Source organism: Schistocerca gregaria, chromosome 5 (genome assembly GCF_023897955.1).
Source record: "Schistocerca gregaria isolate iqSchGreg1 chromosome 5, iqSchGreg1.2, whole genome shotgun sequence".
Classification (NCBI taxonomy): Eukaryota; Metazoa; Arthropoda; class Insecta; order Orthoptera; family Acrididae; genus Schistocerca; species Schistocerca gregaria.
Window position 1 is genome coordinate 237,994,049 of NC_064924.1, and position 17,380 is coordinate 238,011,428.

Consider the following 17,380-nt stretch of genomic DNA (forward strand, 5'->3'; position numbering starts at 1 on the left):
ATCCACTAAAGCAGTATATCTACAGACTTCATGATTAAGGGAAGGAAGATGAGGGTTTAACATCCTGTCATGAGATGACAGAATTTCAATTATTTGTTACAAAAAGATTGGTTTATTAAGATAAATATTTGTGGTGAAAAATGTCAACAAGAACTACCTTGTTGATAAGCAAACAGAGCTCCAATACTGCATTCACTACAGCTGAGCTAATAAATCAACTAAAATAATTTTAAAACAACTGCATATAGAGCTCCAGCTCCACAAAGAGAGGTTGTACTGAATACTTTGGACCACATAAGTTCACAGAATGTCAACTATATAGATCTTTGCTGAAGAATTTCAGAAATCAGCAGAGAGTTCTTCAAAAGAATCAGTACTCAGATTAGCACACCAAGTGAACATTGTAGCCAAAATCACAAACAGTTGTGGAAGAGACCAAGGTCAACAAATAAAATCTCATAGTTACCTCATATTGGCCCAAGCTATGAACAAATCTGTAAACTGCTATGGAAGTACTCAATGTATTTCACTCCCATCAACAAATATAAAGCATAAATTTTGTAATGTCAAGGACAATATTTGCCCTCGATAAATGTGTCTACTGCATTCCATGCCAATGTAGCATGTTACCATACATCTGGTAGGCAATTAGCATAGTTGAGAGAAGGGAGTAAGTTCGTAATAGATATCATAAACATGCCCAAGTGAACCATGTTAGACAATGAGCTGTCTCTGAGGAGTGCCATCATAAATCAAGTGTAACCATAAAACAACATTTGTTAAGATTGTTATGCCAACCGCCAAAAAAATTTACACCCAGTGTACTGTGTACTGGAATAAATAAATAGTGGCTAGGTGTCACAATGTTATGCTCTACTTGGAATCCAGCTACGAGTATGCTACAGCACTTTACAAAGATATCTGCTCATCGTGCGTCTGCCAGGTGATCAGCAGTGTGTGTGTGTGTGTGTGTGTGTGTGTGTGGTGTGTGTGTGTTTTATGTTCCAGATTGAGCCTTCAAACATTACATATGACAATTAGTCTTCACACGAGTCATGATATCAGCATAATTCTCTGACAAATTGTTGTAAAGACTGTACACTAGATCGCGTGTTATGTAACTGGTTGTGTCATAATAAGTATTTTTAATACAGCTGTGGTAGTTCTTATTAATATTAAACATAACTTGGTCAGCTGTAGAAATATTGTGCAAAGAAAAGGAATTATTAAGCTACCCAGAGATATGCCTTTTCATCCGTTGTATTGGATAAGCCTCAGAAATCAATACAAATCAACAACAACACTTTTTTCCATTGTAAAGTATTCTACACATTTTTATTGATGCTAAAGAAAAGATGAAAAGGGGCAGTGGCGGCTTGTGCAAAATTTTATCAGTGTGCTACAATGTGGTGGCCTACAGCATTTTCATTTGTAAGAATAGTAAAGTAAATTGATTACGTAAATTTCATGTACATAAAGTGAGCTGTTTAAATATATTAAAATTTTATACCTAATCATTTAAAATTATGAGGAATAATATAAAATAAAAAATGATGGAACTTGGGGGCGGGGGGGGGGGGGGGGGGGGGGGGGGGGAGACACGAATCCCCAGCTGTTGACTTCCGAGTCTGTGATATTAACCACATGGCTACCATGCCATTACATGATTATCACCTGATATTTCCTTATACTCTATGAGTAAATCTTTAGAGAGCATTTTACCTTTCCTTTTTCACGTAGTTTGAGACACACTGGTATGCTTCATTCCATGTCCTCCTGTTAGATATATGCATGTATAGAGAAGATCTATGTAACTCTTTAAATATCACTTTTCCCTCCTAGGATCTACTGGAAAAAGACCATCTACAGAAAACACTTTCATATTGAAAGCTGGTGGCATTTTCCATTTTTGCTGTGTAATTTTATTTGTTCACTGATAATTCCTGCCTTCTCAAGTGATTTCGTGGTTCTGCAATAGAAAAATATGCTTACATAATGAAATGTCAGCATAATTAAATTTGAGTTTTCTATTTTTTTTGTTTTGTTTTGTTTGGAAATGCTGTCTTGTTGATTTGACAGCTTGATATTTACATTGGTAACTTTAAAAACCTTTGCAATTGTCAAGCTGTCAAACCAGCAAGACAACATTTGTGAACCAAACAAATAGAAAACATAAATTTAAAGACACTGACATTTCATTATGTAGGTAAAGTTTTCTATTGTAGAAACACATCACTTGAGAATAGCCTAGAAGTCCAACTAGTCATGAACAAATAAAATTAATACAGCAAAAAATGGAAAATGCCACATTGTTTTAGTAAATTCACTGCTGTGATAGCTGCTCAAGAAAGAACCTTTTATACTAAATCTGCTCATATACTCACTTTTTTATGATCACCTATAGCCTTTTGACTTACAAGGATAGTAACTTAACTGAACTGAATATATTAACACATTAACTGACAATTTAAAAAAAAAAACATTACTGAGAAATTCTGTTTATTTGTGCAAGACATTTAAACCTGACATACCACTTTTATCTACAGAATACGTTTCTCAAAAGTAGAGCAGTTTTTTTCAGAAAGCCCCAAATGGGGATCGCGGCAGGGGGGGGGGGGGGGGGGAGAAGTAATAATCGGAAACAAATTTTATTTGCAATAATATTTTACAGTTTTGTTTATTGTTGATTATTTGGACATAAAATTAAATTACATTTCGTATGAACTCATTTTTTACATTTGTGTAAGTAAAAAACTTATTGATGCCACTGTTCCATATGTAAGCCTACATTACATTTTCTACATTGATGTTTTTTTTAATTTTTAATTTATTTATTTTTTACATTCCTCTTGCATATCAAAAAATTTTCTTTGTTTTCCCTTGCAGGTTCTTTCTAGGTAATGTCCCAATGGATTTTTTCTCACTGTTTCTGGGTCTTTTTCTGCAGTGATGGTCTACCAAGACTTTTAGGATTAGAAATAGACTGTGTTTGTATGTAACCTCTAGTTATTTGCCTCCTAACTCTAAAAGGCGTATATTGCTGTTAGCGTGACAGTACAATACATAAGCATTCACTACTGCAGTATCAATTATGTTTGTGAAAATGGGAAGTACCATTTCTTTCCACGTATTTTTATTCTGTATTTATTTATATACCAGTCAAGTTTGTCCACTCCACCCATGAATTTATTGTAGAGATGTATACAGAAAGGCTGGGGTATTTGATTATCTTTTTTTCTCCAATCTGGACCATCTACCTACTTTCTTCTCTGGATATATTCCTTGATGGTTTGACAAGACTCGTACACATTTATTCTCTTTCCATACAGCACAGAATATTTTGTTTTCGACATCAAATCTGTAATCCACAGCTCCACAAGTTTCCTCTCTGAATTCATTATCTGACTTGAGAGAGCATTTATTTAAATGGTTTGCTCAAACTGTCCCTGTTGCTGCTGCATTTTGGTCTATTAAGGTTTTCATTAGATCAAAACTAGTGAAATAATTATCAAGAATGAAAATGTGGTTACAGGGATTGTTCACCATACATATTTTGCTCATTATATCTGATGCACCCAAACGTTGCACCTCACCGTCATCATTCCTTTTCCAGTGTACAATTCTGTATGAAAGCAGTATCCTGTTTCTGCATAACACATTGTCCACTGTTTGAATCCAAACTGTATGGTTTTATCCCAAATAAATTGTTTGAAATAATGATGCTCGTAATATCTGACCATCTGCTCATTAATGCTTATATTTGTTGAAAAACACACCAAACTTCATATAATTTTGATTCATTTTGTGAATGAGGGGGCATATCTTGCAATCTGCAATTGCCAAATTATTATCTGTCAGTTTAGAACTGTCATTGAAATGCAAATTTTTCTTTATTTCTAAATACCTGTGTATGGAAAGACATTTTCTGACACTTCTAATGTCGAAGTCTTCATCTTCGCACCAATACATTTGCTCCTGCGGCAAAGAATGGTAACCTGTAAGGCATAAAAAGCCTACAAATTTTCGAGGACAGCCTACCAAATACGTAAATCCATGCCTGTTATTCTGTGCAGAATATGCGACACTTTATTTGACAGTGACATTCATTATTTCTTGGTCTAATAGCATTTTGAAAATTTCAGTCACTGATTTTCCTTTGAAAGCAGTTACTTGTTCCACAGCTCTGTTTTTATCATCATTATGCCCAAATGTCTTTTCGTAATCAGGCTGAACTTTTTGCTAATTGGAAACTATTTTAACCATTTTCAAGTCGAACTTCTTTGACCATTTGGGCCATGAAGTACTAGGATCATTTTTGGCCAGAGGTTCTGTATCGGTATTGGCAACTGCAATTGCCTACCAGGGACATCGTTAGGATAAGTGTTCCAAAATGTCGTCATCGAATTCTTCAGCATTGAAAACATGATCCACATTGTCAGGGGGGAAGTTCTACAATACCTATCACACCATTATTATCCTTGGTGAGAAAGTTAGGATCATTTATCATATCTTCTACTTTGGCTAGTGCGAGGAACTTTCTGGTTCCCATATCTAAAAATAAATGAAAAATATAAGATAGAATGATTGTGATTGTACGAAAGTACTTCGTATCAGCCACAATCCCCAATTGGGTATCACTTTAAAACATGTAATAAAACAAACTCTACTAATAATAAATGAACAAAGAAACATTTGTAAGCTACTGTAACCTACTAATTTACAATATGATCGCATCATTTGATGAAATAATAATAATAATAATAATAATAATAATAATAATAATAATAATATAATGCAAAAATAACACAGTTGAAAATTATGATATTTGTGTACACGACATACCGTCCGATTTGTGGTTTATTCAACTTTATACAAGAAACCAAACGCAATATTTTGATTCTGCTCTGTCACTCACTTCAGTTAGACTGTTGTCAAATACTATAAGCTATTCAGCATTAAATCAAAGACACTGCTGCCAACAGATGGGGAAAAACACCATCTGGTCCCCAAATGGGGATCGTGGCAGTTAATGTGTTAATCTTATGTACATACACTGAATTGTTAAAATCTCTCTAAATTTTATAATTAAATGTTTAACACTGCAAGAAATTAAAAACAAATGTTGGTAGCACAAGGAATCAACCCCAGATCAACAAATTACCAGTCAGTGCAGCTAACCTTTGTCCATAAAGCTATTACTACAGGCGTCCCTCAAACATCCCTTATGCTCTATGCTTGCACAATATGTCATACACAATTTCAAAGAAAAATACTGATTGGTGCTGTGAGCAATGTAGCTCTCGTACTGTCAGAAGGGATGATGTGACATCACAGCATGCACAACTGAAAACTGACAGCTGTGTCCCTTCTCTAAGCTGATTGCAGCACGGCTGACCAACATTTCAGCACTTGACACTGGTTTCTAGTTACCATGGAGAGAGAGCTACAAAACATGTTTTTGTTCATTTTATTTGCCTACCAGCATCCATTCAGAGAGAAATGGTGTAATTCTGGCGTACATTCGAAAAGAAATGGCATTATTTTAGTGTGATTTCTGACTTGAATTTGAAGAGCAAAGGCATAACTTTAGTGCGCTATTTACAGTTTGCTGTAACCCCTTGGCACATTATAACCGGCTGCCACAGAGAATAGAACAAATAATTTTGAGGGATGGTTCTTAATGTAGAAGTTGAAATAATGACTAATACATATTGAATCAATCACTTATTTTTTTCAATGTTTTAAATCTGTTGCCTCTTAGCAACCAAACAGTGAATCCTTCGTAACAATGCTGCTTACATTGACGAGATCTACAAGTATGTAACTGAATATATTCCCTTTTTGTATCATTTTATCTTTGTTTACCTTATTCTCTCATTGCTCAGCTTCATCTCACTTTTCAAAACAGGTTGCCACATTTTATTTTCTTACCTTTGGCTTCAAATTAACACCTTCTTTTTCCTTGTTTCATTCAACAAACAAAATATTACACAACTGATAAGTGAATTTCCCCATTATATTGGCATGCTCCACTGAAACTAAAAAATCTCTGTGAATGCAACTGTTTATGTAATGATCATTCAGGTATCTTTCCAATTTTTCTGACACCAACAAAGAGAAAACTGATGACATCAAGTCTTTTTATGTTTTGGGATAATTTGTCATTATTTATCATTATTCCACAAAAAAATTTCACATTCACACAATGACACACATCTTTGTTGCACTGTTTAAATTCAATTTAAAGAATAACACCCCAACAAGTTTCTTGTTACGAGTTTCTCGATTTCTTAACAGAAACAAATTTTTATCTTTGTGTGGTCTTAGAGAGAACTATGATTTTCTTTCTACGACCTCTTTTTACAGATCACATGCTAAAATCATACCTAGAACAAATAAATTATAATAACCAAATAGTGGACTGAAACCAGCAAACACACTGATATCACATTTTCTATGTTGGTTTTGCAACACTTCCTTTATAGTCCAGGCCATACAGATTTTATTATAGTGAAGCAATTTCCCATGCTCTTCTTTTGTTCTTAATCATACAATTTGATATCTGTGGCATCTTACTATTAGTCTATATTCCCTTTTGACTTTCAGCTTCCCTTTTGGATTCACCAGTGTAGGAGAGGCAGAGGTCAAAACATTATATTTCTTATATCAAATGCAGTATGGTTTTGATTGCTATATCAGAAATTCAGAAGTGTTAATCATAATTCTGCATTTGGTACACAATGCTTTCTTATACTGTACAGCTGATTTTCTTTAGCTAGGATATATTCATGGAGCCCTTTGGTTACCAACTGATGACTGATGGAGAAAGACTCTGCAGATAATCAATCACGATCTCCTTAAAGGGAATCTGTATCATTTACTTCAAGTGATTTTTTGAGACATGAAGTGTGGATAGTATGGTGGAAATTCAAAAACTCACCTCTCCTGAATATGAGCCCAAAGCCTTTTTTAACCACTGTGCCATGATCACAGTGACAAGTACTTATTGCAGTGTCCTTAAACAACCGATAATTTTGTTCTGTTTTATGAAATTGTGTGTTATGGATTCTTGTTAACTTCCGAAATTTTCCATCTGCATTTATCTTTTGTCCACGTGGTAGAACACAAGTCTGCTATTATTTTGGTCTTGTCGTACATACAATTTCAATTTCATGTTAGCAACTGACTCATTTGCCCCACTAAAAAAACTGTTCTGCTTTATTCCTGTATTCTGAAACACACTCTTTCATCTTATTTTCTGAAGTCCCCACTACACTTGTTGAAATGCCAACAGAGAGATAAAATATCTTATCTTTCTACAGTCTGAAGAACAGACATTGACAGCTATTAGAAAACTGTGAAACACAGAGATGAAGATAGAATCAATAATACAGGCACTATAGCAGGAAACAATAATTTAACAGTGTTTTTCTCAAAGAGAACAAAGCACTGTGCAATACTATCTAACACATCAGCAAGATGCAATAACTGCTGTATAGTGAAGAAGACTATCGACATCTGGTAAATAATCCAATTGGCTGTTTTGTCAAAAATCATAGCATTAAAATATATCACATGTAAACCAACAATGAAGAAGCTGTTATGTTTCCTGCAGCAAACAAGATAAACCTATTAGAATATGATTTTCACTCTGCAGTGGAGTGTGCACTGATATGAAACTTATTAGCAGATCAAAACTGTGTGCCAGATCAAGACTAGAACTCGGGACCTTTGCCTTCTAGTGTGCAAGACCAGAAGTAACTGAACAGAGTATACTGGGCACAATTTGCTTAAAAGTTTGTTAGCAATCAGTAAATACACAAGAAAAGCACTACCACTGTAAAGGTTGGAGTGACTGTGTTAGAAATTTGAAATATTATAAGATAATGAATACTTAGCACTTAGAATAGAAGTAAAAAAGGCAAGGAAAAGGTGTAAAAGTGGTATAGAAGCAGTAGAGTAAGCCAACACGTCTCCTGAATTCCAGTGATTTAGGAGAGAGTGGACACACGAAATATTTCTCCCAGCTAAATACTTCTCTCCTTTTGTACTGTTTCGCTATACTTTATGCTAGAGATCATAACTATTTACAACATTACTGAAATCAGCAGTGACTAGAGATGAATGTGGAATTGTTATTCAGCATTTACAGCTTACAATATTTGAACTAAAGAACATACAAAGTGAATGCTTGCTCTAATTTAAAAAAAAGTATGACATATTTTAGTGCACACTTTCAGTCTATTGCTATGTAAACATGGATCTTTGGTTGTCCATGTCACAGATAGCTTAGAGTTTATACCCAATACATAAGCCTGTTTGAAAACTGTTTCTTCTGCTCCTTCTAACTTAGCAACTCAAAGTGTTGTTTCCCCTTACTATTACAAAAGATGGATTAATTTGATACAATATAACAAACTTACTGTCATAACTGTCATTTTGATTCTTCTGTTAACATTAACAGGAAACTGCACAAGCTGTGCAGCCCAATTCAACTCATCCATGCAATCAATGTTTCAACTTCTCTAAAACATTTACATGTCAAACAATCATGTAGGAAACATTTATACAAGAGAACAACATATCAAAGTAACATCTACTGGTCAAATGAACTTCTATGAATTATTTGGAAGTTAATTCTACCACTATCATAACAGTAATAACAGAACAACTGTCTACATCCTAGATGACAATAAGATACATTAATTTTGCATTCAACAGAAAATACAACTTTCATAATTCTAAACTAACTTTAATGAGTCACCTATCATGAATTAATGCTTATTTAAACTCACAAATCTTGCTAGTTTTCAAATACTGTGCAAAGAAGAATAAATCAGACATAGAATACAAGACACAAAATTTGTCTTACCCAAAGGTTGCTTGCGAAAGAAGTCACGAACCCATGACTTCTGTAGCTTCTGGAGTGATGGAAGATCATGAAGTGGGAAGACTTGGGAGATTATTCCAGCAGACAAGCATTTTGGCACTGCAGACAAAATGTTAATTTTACTTTAAACTTGTAACTGCCTGCAAATTAAATCCTCAGCAAAGGTTGCTGATGTATATATTTAATATAAATACCTTCCATTTCAAATTAATTATGTGAACTCTGAAGTTAAATCTAAGATAAATCTCAAAGGGTGGGGATATTATCTGAAGGGGGAAAAGCAATGATAACGAGGGGAAATAGGAAGGCAGTGAGAGACTGAAAGGATAGTGAGGTCAAAGAAAATAGTCAGGAATGAGACTACGCTGATACTATGCTTAGAATATGTCATGTTGGCTGCTTTTCAGGCAATATGTCTTATGAGGAAATGAAGTACCTACATGAAAGGACAGAACACTAACAAGGGAGGCATTGAGGCAACACGAGCATCCAGGGAAACAGATTTACACTGAGGTGATAAAAGTCAGGAGTAGCGATATGCACATACACAGATGGCAGTAGTATTGTGTACACATGGTGTAAAAGGGCAGTGCATTGGTGGAGCTGTCATTTGTACTTGGGTGATTCATATCAAACAGTTTCCAATGTGATTATGGCCACATCATGGAAATTAACAAACTCTGAACATGGAATGGTAGTTTGGATCTAGACGTGTGGGATATTCTATTTTGAAAATCTTAAGGGAATTCATTTTTCTCGGATGCACAGAGTCAAAAGTGTGCCAAGAATACCAAATTTCCAACATTACCTCTCACCCGCAGAACGCAGCAGCCGATGGACTTCAATTAATGACCAAGAGCAGTGGCATTTGCGTAGAATTGCCAGTGCTAACATATAAAGAAAACTGTAAAATAACCACAGAAATCAATCTGGGACGTACGACAAACCTATCCATCTGGACAGTTTGGTGAAATTTGATGTGAATGGGCTATGACAGCAGAAAACCAATGCAAGTGGCTTTGCTAAAAGCACACCACCTACAGAGTCCCTCCTGGGCTCTTGACCGTAACAACTGGACCCTAGGTGAATGGTAAACCATGGCCTTGTTACACGAGTCCTGATTTCCGTTGGTAAGAGCTTATGACTGGGTTCAAATGTGGTTCAGATCCCATGAAGCCATGGACCCAAGTTGTCAACAAGGCACAATGAAAGCTGGTGGTGGCTCCATAATGTTGTGGGTTGTGTTTACTTGGAACAGAATGGGTCCTCCGGTCAAACTGAATCGATCATTGACTGGAAATGGTTATATTTGGCAACTTGGATACCATTTGCAGCCATTCATGACCTTCACGTTCCCAAACAATGATATTTTTATAGATGAAAACGTACGTTGTCACAGTGGCCCAATTGGTTGGTTGGTTCGTTGGTTTAAAAGAGGCGAGAAGGGACCAAAGTATGAGATCACTGGTCCCTTGTTTGTAATAAAACACTGCCACAAGTATGAGAATAAAACAGACGTGACATATAGCACAAAATGGAAAGAAGGGAAAAAGCACAAGAACGAAGCAAAGGCAATGAACACTAAAAGGAAAAGTTAACAACAGAGAGATGCTAAAAACAGAAGGGAGTAAAACAAGAAAGCAGATTACAGTGGCTGGCCAACCACGAGAATAAAAAGGAAAAGCGAGCCACTCTGCAACACATTAAAACCTCCACCCTAGAAGCACAAGGGTGGAGGACACAGAGGGACAAAGGACACGTGCTAAAACTTAGATCAAATGATAAAACCCACCCTCACAAATAAAACGTAAAACTAAATCAGCTAACGAGGCGTTGTCGGATAAAATGAGCAGCAACCAGTACGGTAAGCCAAGATTTTGTCGCTGGGCTGTCAAAGAGGGACAGTGCCCCAGAATATGGTCCACTGTCAACTGGGCACCACACCAACAATGAGGTGGGTCTTCATGGTGGAGGAGGTAACTGTGGGTAACCCAAGCATGGCCAATGTGGAGCCAGCATAGGAGAACTGATTCCCTGCGAGAGGCCCGCATGGAAGACTTCCACACATTCATAGTCTCCTTAATGACACAGTTTTTTTTTTTTTTTTTTTTTGTGTGTGCTGTTATGCCATTTCGTCTTCTGAAGCTGTAAAACCCTGCGGAGTAAATCGGAACACAGGTCAGGATCAGATATGACCATCTCCAGAAGCGGGTTCCGTGTAGCCTGTTTGGCCAGCCTGTTGGCAAGTTCGTTGCCTAGGATGTCAACATGTCCTGGGGTCCACACAAACACCACTTAACGACGGGACCGGTCCGGGGCATAGATGGACGCCTGGATGGATGCCACCAAAGGATGGCAAGGGTAGCACTGGTTGATAGCTTGTAGGCCGATCAGGGAGTCAGTACACAGAAGAAACTATTCCCTGGGGGCATGAATGGATGTGTTCAAGAGCACGAGACAGAGCCACCAGTTCGGCAGTGAAAACACTGCAGCCATCGGGCAAGGAATGCTATTCAATATGGCCTCTGTGGACAAACCAACATCGAGCTGTAGGTGTAAACCACTTCAGAGCCCCGGAAAACTTCAAGAATCGAGAGGAAGTGACAGCTGAGACCTGCAGGGGTAACAGAGTAGGACCAGTCGAAGCTTCGGTCTACAGCTACACCACGGAGGTGTACGTGAATGGACGTCGAGGAGAGATGATACAGGTAAGGACTCCAGTTCAGACAGAAGCAATTGCATGCGAACAGCAGTCATTAGCCCTGACCTCGGCCGCCTATGCGGGAGGTGGTGAACCGCCTTGGTTGGGAAATGAAGATGGTAATTAGGATGTTCAGGAGAGCTATGAATGTGTGCAATGTAACTGGCGAGCAGTTGTGCATGTCTGATCTTCAATGGAGGAACTCAGCTCCACCAGTATGCTTGTCACCGGACTCATCCTAAAAGCTCCTGTCGCTAGTCAAACTCCGCGAAGGTGCATTGGGTCAAGCAAACGCAACGCTGAACCATAAATAACACTCCCGTACTCAAGGCAGGATTAAACAAGGAGTCTGTAGAGCTGCAGCAGCATGGATCAATCTGCACCTCAGTTGGTGATGCTCAGGCAGCAGAGGGAACTGAGGTACCGACAGAAATGCACGACATGTCTTCACGGCGGAAAACTGGAAGCCATGGGCTAGAGCCCATGACTATGCCTTGTGGATAGCTCCCTGTAGGCACCACTCAGCAACACCAGTACTGGAGCAGCCATACGAAATGCAGAAGTCGTCTGCATACAGAGAAGGTGAGACGGAGGGCCTGACAGCTGCTGCTAGACCGTTAATGGCTAATAAAAATAGAGAGAGACTCAATACAGAGCCCTGCGGGACTCCATTCTTCTCGATATTGATGGAACTATGGGAGACACCAACTTGGACATTGAAAGTATGGAGCAAAAGGAAGTTTTGGATAAAAATCAGCAGCGGGCGCTGGAGACCCCACATACAATGTGGCAAGGTTATGATGTCGCCAGGTCGTGTTGTATGCTTTACGTAAGACAAAAACGATGGCAACCAGGTCTTTGCATCTGAAAAAGGCTGTTCGGATGGACGACTTGAGGGGCACAAGATTACCAGTGGTAGAGCGACCCTGGCGGAAGCCACCCTGACATGGAGCCAGTAGGCGACATGACTCCAGGACCCAACCCAACTGCCAACTCACTATACATTCCAGCAGCTTACAAAGAATGTTGGTGAGGCTGATGGTCCGATAGCTATCCACATCAAGTGGGTTTTTATCAGGGTTCAGCACCGGAATGAAAGTATTCTCCCGCCATTGCAATGGAAAGTCGCCATCGCACCAGATCCGGTTGAAGACGACGAGGATATGTACTTGTAGTCAGATGATAGATGTTTAATCATCTGGCAGTGGATCCGATCAGGCCCTGGAGCTGTGTCGGGGCAATGTGCATGGGCACTGAAGAGCTTCCACTCTGTAAATGGGGCATTATAGAATTCACTGTGGCATGCAGTGAATGAGAGGATTTTCCCTTCCAGCCACTGTTTGAGACTGCGAAAGGCTGGGGGTAATTCCCCAATGCAGAGGCTTGGGCAAAGTACTCGGCAATCACATTTGCATTGGTAGATAACATGCCATTTATGTTAACACTGGGAACACCTGTTAGGGACTGGTACCCGAAAACAAGTTCGAGTTTTGTCCAGACTTGGGAAGGTGATGTATGGCACCAAAGGGTCGAGATATACCTCTCCCAACACTCCTGCTTCCATCGTCTGACAATTTGGTGAATGCGGGCAGGGAGCCGTCTAAAGGCTATGAGGTGCTCCAGAGAAGTGTGCCACTTATGCCACTGTAGAGCTCACTGATGCTCCTTAATTGCTTCAGCAACTTCTGGCAACCACCAAGGGACTGCCTTACACTGGGCGCACCCTAAAGAGCAAGAGATCACGTTTTCTGCCACAGAAACAATTGTTGTAGTCTCCTGCTCAACCATCACATTGATATTACCATGTGGAGGAGATTCTACGGTGACAGCAGAGGTGAAAGTTTCCCAGTCTGCCTTGTTTAAAGCCCATCCGGGCAGGTGTCCGTGAGCCTGACACCGTTGACAGTGACAGGAAGATGGGGAAGTGATCACTACGAACAAGTCGTCATGTGCTCTCCAGTGGATAGATGGGAGAAGTCCTGAGCTACAAATTGATAAAATCAATAGTCAAGTAATTACCATGAGCCACAGTGAAATGTGTGGTGGCCCCAGTATATAAGAGGCAGAGAGCAAACTGAGACAGTAAAGTTTTGACATCTCTGCCTCCACCAGTAAGCACAGTGCCACCCCACAAGGGGGTTAGGGGCATTAAAATCTCCCAAAAATAAGAAAGGTTTAGGGAGTTGATCAATCAGTGCAGCTAATACATTCAGGGCTACTGCACCATCTGGAAGAAGATATACATTGCAGATTGTTATTTTCTGTGTCGTCCTTATTCTGACAGTCACAGCTTTAAGAGGGGTTTAAAGGGGCAAAGTGTCTCTACAGACCGAATTTAGGACATACAAGCAAACTCCACCTGACACTCAATAATAGTCACTAACGTTCCTGTAATGTCCCTTATAGCCGCAGAGGGCAGGGGTCCGCATTGGTGGGAACCAGGTTTCCTGGAGGGCAATGCAGATAGAAGGTGTAAAGTTGAAACGTTGCTGTAGTTCAGCCAGGCGGTGGAAAAACTGCCGCAATTCCACTGGAGGATGACATCATTGTGAGACTGGGAAGGCATGGAACACTCAATGAGGCTGTTGACGCCTCATGGTCACCTGCTGCCACTGACTTTTTGCCTAAGCAGTCTATATCCATTGTGCCTGAGGGTCTGGCAAGATCCAGGTCCTCAGCGGATGCCAGAATCTCCACCCCATCCTCAGAAGTAGAGCTTGTAGGTAGCAGTGGTGTGGATGCCACCACAATTTTCTTGGTTTTAGGGGTTTTCTTTTTTTATTTCTCTCGGTGCTCCTTGGGTTTCCCTGGGTGGGAGGACTTAACTGGCTCAGTGAGGATGAGCATAAAGCCCTACGGCCAGCGGCTTTTGAGCTCTTCAGCCGCTGGTGGGTGTCATCTTTCCCACCAGTAGAAACATGAGAAGGGAGTGACCCAAGGAACCCCTTCCTAGTGAGAGAAGCTGAAGAAGACTTATGCTTCTCCAGTTTAGAAGTAGGGATGGACGTCCCCAATGGTTGGGGGGTGGGGGGTGTTGCTCCCAAAGTAGGTGGTGCGGAAGCAACAGCGAGGGAAGTGCCGCCCACTGTCAAGGAGGCAGGTGTACTCTTCCGGCTCTGAAGTGTGACGGGTTGGCGGAGCTGACGGTGCCAGAACTGTTGCAGCGGCGGCATAAGACGATGTCATACATACAGGATATAGGTGGTCAAATTTTCTCTTAGCCTCAGTGTAGATCAGTCGGTCCAGGGCCTTGTGCTCCATGATTTTCTTTTCTTTCTGGAGAATCCTGCAGTCTGGCTAGCAAGGCGAATGGTGCTCTCTGCAGCTGACACAGATAGGAGGTGGGACACATTGATTATTGGGATGTGATGGGTGTCTGCAATCTCAACATGTGACGCTGGAAGTATAGCAGGATGACATATGGCCGAACTTACAGCACTCAGATCACTTCATCTGGGGAGGGATATAGGGCTTTACATCACAGCGGTAGACCATCACCTTCTTGGGCAATGTATCACCCACAAGGGCCAAGATGAAGGCACCAATGGCAACTTGATTATTCCTCGGACCCTAGTGGACACACAGGACAAAATCTACACCTCACCGGTCTAAACTGGCGCGCAGCTCATCATCGGACTGCAAAAGAAGGTCCCTGTGAAATATGATACCCTGAAGCATATTTAAGCTCTTATGGGGCATGATGGTCACAGAAACATCCCCCAGTTTGTCACAAGCGAGTAACATCTGTGACTGGGCAGAGGATGCTGTTTTTATCAAGAATGACACAGAGCGCATTTTGGACAAGCCTTCCACCTCCCCAAACTTGTCCTCCAAATGCTCCACAAAAAACTGAGGCTTCATGGAATGGAAGATTCCCCATCAGCTCTCGAACATACAAGGTTCTGGAGTAAATAAAATACGCTACCATCCTTAGCCTGACATTCCTCCCATGGTATGCTCAGGGAGGGGAACGATTTGGGGTCATACTCCTGTGTGATGAATTGTGCTCGTGAATGCTTGGAGAATGCTGGTGTTTCGCCACCATCAAGAGATGATGGACTATGCTTCATCACGTGTCATCTGCCCTGATTCCACCCACTACGACCAGGGGCTCTCCGCACAGGCGCCACCCAGCCACAGCAATGGCCACCTGGCTGGATGGTCATTGCTGGGAGTCTCGATGCCCCAGGGGGATCGGCATCTGCCCCTTGGCATATGTGGGGAGTTAACAGCACAAGCATCAGCAGAGAGATCCCTATGTGGTCGGGGGCTACAACCAACAGGGTACATGGTGGCCCCACCACAATGGACTGGCTACCGTGCTGGATATCAAGTGCAAAGAAGTCCATGGCCATCATTGATGCACAAACCGACACTGCATAGTGCATGGTGGAAATCGCACCCAGGAAAGGTGTCCTAGCCCAAGAGATGGAGAATGAGCGGGACTGAAATGTGGCGATAGAAAGTGGGCTAAAGATCTCAAGGCACGATGGACACAACGCACTATGTAAGGTGCTCTTCCCCAATTGGCTTGCTCTTTGCTCTTGGGAAAAATTTGAAGAATGAACGTTAAACCCAACAGGGGAGCATCACATGAAGGCAGAAACCTGTGGAACTCCTTTTAGTCACCTCTTATGACAGGCACAAAAACCTTGGGCCTATTCTTACCCCCGGACCTGAAGGAGGAAACAGGGGCCCCAATTGTTCACGATTGGTTTGAAAAACATTCTGGACTGTTCAAGCAAATGATTTGGCCACCATCAAACATTTATGAGACATAATCGGGAAATCCTGCACCAGCAATATGTCCGCAATTATGGATAGCTATAGAGGCAGCATGGCTCGATATTTCTGAAGAGGACTTCTAATGACTTGTTGATTCAATGCCACGTCAAGCTGCTACACTACACTGGGCATAAGGTCGAAGTGAAACTGTTGTGTTGTGGATCAATAACGCCATCCACAAAACTAGAAAAGGAATACATGAGATATTATGATGACGCAACAAGAAAGGTTTCTACTACAGATGATTATTGTTCCTACTTTATGTATTTTTTAAAATTTCATTTTCTTTTATAAATGCAAATAAATATCTGTTCATCTCCTACATTTTCTATTTCCCAGTTCCTTCTAGATAATTTAACTACTACTAATTTTCCACCACCTATCCTGTTCCTCCTATCTTCATCATCTTTTTGTTAACTAAGCAGTGACCTTAATCAATTATTCCAGTAACAATGCAATACACAAAAAAATCCTGAGCAGTTATTTAGTTAGTAGCCATCTTTAAACCTCAACACTAAGCAGGTTATCTACACAAATTAGTTTAGATACTAGTGTGCTATTACATTTAAATTTACTCTATTACTTGTGGAAAAATAAAAACACTTGTAAAACAGAGAAATTTGTGTATGGATGTACGTAATGTTCGGCGGATGACAGGGCCCACGATGATCGAACAATTTTCTCAACAATGAAAGGCCAAGCTGTGGCATTAACGTACAACAGTATTTCTACAAGCATACCTAAACATAAAAGTTCAGGGATGTGAAAGACTTTTACATCACCCACACAATGGGATAGAGGAGTGAGAGGATATTCCTTATCCAGGATAAAATCTGCCCTCACAGAGTTCTAGGACTAGCTAATTTACTTACCCCATAAAAATGGAAACTAGAGATTGGGCTATGCAGCGCAGCAACAGTAACAGCTTGTATGTATTGTCACAGTGACCTTATCCAAAAAGGGAGCCACAAGATTTCAGAGATTTACTCTTTCACTGAATATTA

At 40.2% G+C, this 17,380-nt stretch overlaps 1 protein-coding gene across 1 annotated transcript in view; it reads right to left on the reverse strand.

The window, feature by feature from the left end:
* The window catches only part of LOC126272586 (anoctamin-8-like), a 144,005-nt gene that overhangs the window by 97,002 nt on the left and 29,623 nt on the right, over nucleotides 1–17,380 (reverse strand). Inside the window, exon 5 of the mRNA XM_049975512.1 lies at nucleotides 8,873–8,989. Coding sequence (XP_049831469.1) covers nucleotides 8,873–8,989 — 117 coding nt within the window. The remainder of the gene's footprint in view (nucleotides 1–8,872; nucleotides 8,990–17,380) is intronic.